The sequence below is a fragment of the Antennarius striatus genome, chromosome 6 (assembly GCF_040054535.1).
Source record: "Antennarius striatus isolate MH-2024 chromosome 6, ASM4005453v1, whole genome shotgun sequence".
NCBI lineage: Eukaryota > Metazoa > Chordata > Actinopteri > Lophiiformes > Antennariidae > Antennarius > Antennarius striatus.
In genome coordinates, this window is record NC_090781.1 from 1,489,975 (window position 1) to 1,496,370 (window position 6,396).

At 44.5% G+C, this 6,396-nt stretch overlaps 1 protein-coding gene across 1 annotated transcript; it reads right to left on the reverse strand.

The window, feature by feature from the left end:
* Positions 1-236: 236 nt before the first annotated feature.
* lhx1a (LIM homeobox 1a) lies at positions 237-6,180 on the reverse strand. The gene is made up of 5 exons (XM_068318044.1): positions 5,924-6,180; positions 4,068-4,291; positions 3,620-3,903; positions 1,705-1,870; positions 237-694 (listed from the first exon to the last, which is right to left on the reverse strand). Exons 1-5 carry the CDS (start codon positions 6,091-6,093, stop codon positions 315-317), a joined length of 1,224 nt encoding a protein of 407 aa, XP_068174145.1. The 5' UTR covers positions 6,094-6,180; the 3' UTR covers positions 237-314.
* Positions 6,181-6,396: the final 216 nt, after the last annotated feature.

Consider the following 6,396-nt stretch of genomic DNA (forward strand, 5'->3'; position numbering starts at 1 on the left):
TCCCAGATGCCAATTCAGCAGTCCTGCCCATTTCTGTTATTTTTTAAGTCCAGTTTTGAATGCAGTGGGGGTGAAAGAAGCAATCGAAACACCTCAACACAATACTGAAGACTATGTTTCTGAGCGTTACCCCCCCCCCCAAAAAAGACCCCAAATTAAATTCAAATAAATAAATGTGAAAAACAGAAGTGATTAAATGGTGTTGCCCTAACCCTGTCAATGTCCACGTCCCTATCCTGGACCCCCGGGGGCCCCAACACCACCGAATCTCCATCGTAGGATCTCTCCCCAGTAAAGTCCGCTCCATGGAACAGCTACCACACGGTGCCCTCGTTCATTTCCGAGGGGGGGTGGGACAGGTGGTTGTTGTATCCGCTGCCGTTAAGCGACAGTGAGGTAAAGGGGGGGCTGGGGCCGAACACCTCCGAGGAGATGCTGTGCAGGGGCCCTGGGATGCCGGGCTCCGGGCTGGGGGAGTCCCCGGGGTGGTGGGACATGATGTCGGAGAAGCGCTGCACGTCGCTGGAGGGGTGGTGGCCCGGCAGGGGGTGGTCCATACTTCCAAGGGGGGTACCGGTGGGGCCTGAGGAGGGCACGAAAGGGAGATCGACGGGGGTCTGGGCCTGTGAAGACGGGGGCCCCTGAGGGAAGAAGTCGTAATTCCCTCCCGGGCCGTAGTACTCACTCTGATAATCTGCAAACCCAAAAGAAGAAAAAAAGAAATGAAAAGAGAAAATGTTGGTGGGGGGAACAGAGGAGGAAATCATTGAATTTACATAGTTTGATTTGTATTGGGGGGGGGCCCTCGCCGTACTGCATTAGTCACAGAGCGAGCTACACTTAAATCAAAACTGCAATTGGGTGGGGAGAACAACGAGTCCACAAAATTAATTAAAACGGGGGCCATTTCATCAGCAGTTCTACCTACTGAGACGCTTCTTCATTCCGTTCAGCAGGATATTATTATTAATATTAGACGTTGTGCTCCAACAGGACGGACAAAGACCAAGAAAAGAAATTCTCTCAGAAGGATCCGATGTTTCAAAGGAAGTCGGAGGCGTTGAATCAGATTCACAAAAGTCACTGCATTCCACGACTACATAGAAAATTACAGAGGAATTTATTTTCTAAGTGCTAAATATACAAAATAACCAGAAATAAAAATGTGTTGTGTTTTTGTATTCATGCTGCTTACATTTTAAAATTTTGTACTGTATGAACATGTGAAGATTTTAGTTAAATAAATCTATTTTTAATATGGATTTTATTCCAAATAGACACAAATCCATCCGCATTATTTATCAGGGAACACTAAAGTAAAATGGAATGAAGCTGAGGACTATATATCATGGTATCACAATAAAGGGAAATCAAATTGTGTTTTTTAAAACTATTAGAGATTGTATTAGAGGTGTGAAAAAAGTTCAACAAATGTGGTTGAAAAATGGATAGTAAATCAGAAAATAATTCTAAACAAGGTAAAAAATAAAAAAAATGTTTATATATATATATATATATATATACATACACACATATACATATATACATATATATATATATATATACTGTATATATACTGTATATATACTGTATATATACTGTATATATATGTGGGGAGAACAACGAATTAGTATATAGTATTACGATATAACGAAATAGTATATAGTATTTGAAGGTTTCCGAAGGCGCGTCGCGGCGGCTCACCCCCGTAGTAGGAGAACGGGCCGTTGGGGATGAGCTCCCCGGGCTCCAGCCGGTCCACCAGGGTCCGCATCCGCCGGGGGCTCCGGAAGAACGCATGTCTACGCGCCCCCAGCGCGCTCAGCTGCTTCATGCGCCTCTCTTTGGACCGTCGGTTCTGGAACCAGACCTGGACACACACACACACACACACACACACACACACACACACACACACACACACAATGAAGTAGGCTTCTGGTGCTGCTTTAACTGCAGGTCAACATTCAACGTGAGATGCGGGACGATCCGCGGACGCGGAGGAGCGAGAGGAACGGAAATCCGCGCGTTATGGATTTATTTAGCAAACACCGCTCGTTGTGTCAATCCCGCCTCGCACAAAGACCGTGTAATTAGGAGTCATATTTATTTTGGCACCTGCACCGCTTCCAGTAAATAACAGCGCGGTGCGCGCTCTCCGGCGTGCGCGTCGGGTCAGCGCGTAAAAGGCGCGCCGCTCTGTAGCGGAGTGGAATGCGCCCAATTATCGTCACAGGAGCTGAAGTCACATCTAACCTCCTTAATGATCTTTTAACCCTCCATTTACTCCGACTGAAGGCTGCAGCAGCGGGGGCTTAAAATCTCCAATTAATAGCTAATAGGAGGGTTGTTACCGATATATTACCGGCTCCGGGAGGTTATCATTTCCTAATCTATAGGCCAGCTTCCTTTAATTACGCTCCTCTGCTCATACATATTAGATATTTCTCCAGGCTCCTCCACTTTCTCTTTTATCGCCATTCATCTGCTTTTTACCTGAGACAAAAGAATAAAAAAATAAAAAAAACACCAGAAGACAAAAGCAGCGTTTTCGCCTCGAAATGAACTAATATTAACTCTATTTATGTGTCAGATTTGCAAAGCAATCCCCTCTATATTTATTAGTATTTTTAATAAAATTATTACTCTTATATTGTGCTGTTTAATTCGTCCTAACGGGACTCGGTTGTGGACCTGGAGACGCTTTAACCAGAGTTCTGTCTTTCCACTCCGCTGCAGATGCTCCCAGCGTGGATAAATGTGCGCGCAAAACGTGACGGCGGTGCGGAGCCGTGCCAGGACTCCCAGCGCTCCCAGCAGCCCCCGCGCCAGTTGGCGACTTTGCCCCGCCTGGGCGCCAAGAATCAAAAATACCCATATAAATTACCCCGTTTCCAAATCAACCCCGTCCGTGGGCAAATCTCCATGGATTCAATGTGACCGCTCAGTTTGAAAGGAAGAGGGGTGAAGGGTGGGGGGGGGGGTAATGGGAGAGGGGGTGGGGGGTGGAGCCTCTCTGATGGGACCAGGCCTGCGTGGTGGTGGACGTTTGACCATAAAATTAAAGCCGTTACGTCACAATTTTAAGGGGAAAAGAACCCCTATTAAAGAGAAAACACTCGGCGCGATTTATAATAATATAATTTATAATAATATAATTTATAATAATCTGATTTATAATAATCTGACAGAACTTCACGTGCTAATTTATTATTGGACCATATATAAAGTAGTGGGGAGGAAATTTGTGAATTTGTGACCGGTGTCACGTGGGCTCCAATTTCATAACATTACTATTACTATTATTATTATTACTATTATTATTATTACTATTATTACGATTACTATTATTATTATTATTATTATTATTATTATTATTATTACTATTACTATTATTATTATTACTATTACTATTATTATTATTACTATTATTACGATTACTATTATTATTATTATTATTATTACTATTACTATTATTATTATTACTATTATTACTATTATTATTATTATTATTATTATTATTATTACTATTACTATTATTATTATTATTATTTTATTTTCAAATAAATGCGCGCCAATATAATGTTTTTATAGGAGAAGAGCGCGCTGCGGCCCCCACCTGGATGACCCTCATGTTGAGGCCCGTCTCCTGGGCCAGCTGCTCCCTGATGTGTCGGGTGGGTTTGGGGGTCGCGGCGAACGCCGCCTTCAGCGTCTCCAGCTGCTTGGCCTTGATGGTGGTCCGGGGGCCGCGCCGCTTCCCCCCCAGGTTCTGGTCGTCGTTCTCGTTATTCACGGTCTCCTTGTCGGACAGGGCCGCGATCTCCGTGTCCTTCAGGACCACGTCGTCCTGCAGCGGGTCCTGGGAGTCCGGGGATAAGCTGGGGTCGCTGCAGGCCGTCACTGCGGACGCGTCAGAGGGATTTATTACAAAAGATGACAATTATGAGAATAAATTATTTTACATCACAAAAAACCAGAACATCTGAGACAAATTCAAGTCTTAAATTCGAGGTGGGACACCGTTGGAGCCGCTGCCCCCCCCCCCCATCCATCGCCCCCCGCACCTGAGAGCAGGTTGGTGTCCTTCACGCTGGCGTTGCTCAGGTAGTCCTCTTTGCAGACGAACTTGTTCTCGTCGATGATGTAGAGCTCCTCGCCCGTGGACAGCTGCTTGTTGCACATCATGCAGGTGAAGCAGTTCAGGTGGAACACTTTGCTCCGCGCTCTGCGCACCAGGTCGTTGGGGGAGATGCCCTGCGAGCAGCCGCCGCACTTTGTGCCGAAACGCCTGCGGGGGGAGGGAACGGGGACGGTTCCGGTTAGACACGTCTGGACTGAGCAGTTTAAATAACATCAGCTGAGGGGGGCGAGGAGAGTCTGGGCCGAAGGACCCCCGCTGCTGGTGGATGTCACGTCATAGAGGAAGAAACAGGCAAGAATTTAAAAAAAAGAAGCTCCATTTGATGCTGGTCAATCACGTGACGTGGATTTAAAAGAAACCTTTTAGAGACTATTATTAATTTTAAAGAAAATAAACTAAATAATTAATAGAACGTTAAAACCGTGTTTGTGTCATTTTAAATATTCAACACAATCTTATTATTATTATTATTATTAATAATAATAATAATAATAATAATAATAATAATAATAATAATAATAATAATAATAATAATAACAGGATTACTGTTGCAACAACACATCATCATAGGGTAAAACCAAACTGTCTCACGACGGTCTAAACCCTGTTCTCGTTCCCTATTAACATTAATAGTAATAATAATAATAATCATCATCATCATTATATTTAATATTTTTACTCCAGAGAAATGTAGATTTTTGTGCACACTAAAGCATTTTGTTAAATCTTTTAGTTGCAGAATTAATTCTGTGTTTTGGACAAACGCGGATATTTTTTGAAAATGTTATTTTTAAGATATTTGATTGACTTCAGTCGTTACTTTTTATTTTATTTACTCATTTCGTCCCACAGGAGACAGTTTCCCCGTCCAGCAGCTCTGCTGTAATAAATTACAGCTGCCATTGACTTAACAATGTGTATTGAGTGGTGTCCACTGCTTGTTGACAGCACGTCTGTGATTGCATTGTCTACGGACTTGATCTTTTCAACTAGTTTACTATTCAAATCCACTTATCACGTCCTCCCCAGTCAGGCTGGGTAAACACACCGGGCTGCTGCTGCCCCGGCCGGGGGTTTGATCCTATGAGCCCCCGGTGCCGTAAAAAAAAGAAAAGAAAAAAAAAGAGCAAACAAAAACAAAAAAAGACAACACCCAAAGTGTGATTTCCTCGATTTCCCAACAAACCCCCCCACGCCCCCGCTGAGAGCGAAGGAACACGCGTTTAATGTGGCTGGCCCTCTTTTGTTGTTGTTTTGCATAAGAATCCAAATTAACAAGCTTTTAATTACGCGCTGCTAATCAAAGCTTACCGCCTCCCGGCCGCCGCTGCCGCCCCCGGACAGGGGGACAGGTCTCTGCATCACCGTGTATTCAGAGTCAACTACAGAAGTTCTGCTGAGAAATTCAAAAATCGCTAGTTGTTAATTTTAATGTATTTAATTTGCTTCTAAAAAAGACGCAGGATCTACTAAAATGATTTTCTAGAGAGAGGAAGGTCTATTTCTTTTTTTTTTCTCCCCAGATTCAACAAACGACACGCAACTTATTTATGAGTTATGAATAAAGTGGACCCTCCGAATTTAAATCTGATATAGGATAAAAATTATTTTTCATTAAATATAATTTTGAGCCTATTTTCACGCAGCAGTTGCTCCTGTTTTATCCTATTCCTCATGTTTATCCGGGATGGTTTCCTGACCCCTGAGAGTTTCTTTATCTGGGATGAAACCAAATACACAAAAATAAGAACAATCCACAAACTGCTTCCGGGGGCTTACCTAAAGAAATCATTTTTGCAGTAGAGCCTGCCCTCCCGAGAGAAACACTTCTCAGTCAGATTGCATTTACACTCGCAGCACTGGACGCACTTGACGTGCCAGGCTCGGTCCAGCACGTTGAGCAGGAAGCGGTCCAGGATAGGCCTCTCGCAGCCGGCGCAGTGGACCATGGCTCTGGGCTCTGGCTGGGCAACGAAGCGCACACACACACACACACCCACACACACACACTCACACTCACACACACACGAACCAAATCAACAGCGCAGGCCGGGCATTGATTGGGGGGGATCTGCCCTCTCCCCTCCCCGAACCGCCTGGAGCTCCCGGGTCACTGTGCGCGTTGAGGAGCCAGTCGATCAGGTGTCACCACAGTTTTCTCCCTGCATGCGTAAAAACGGCTCAGCGTCCACAGGGGAAGGGGTGGCGGCCGCCCCCTCTCTCTGGAGGAACAACCAGGAGCAGAAATAAGA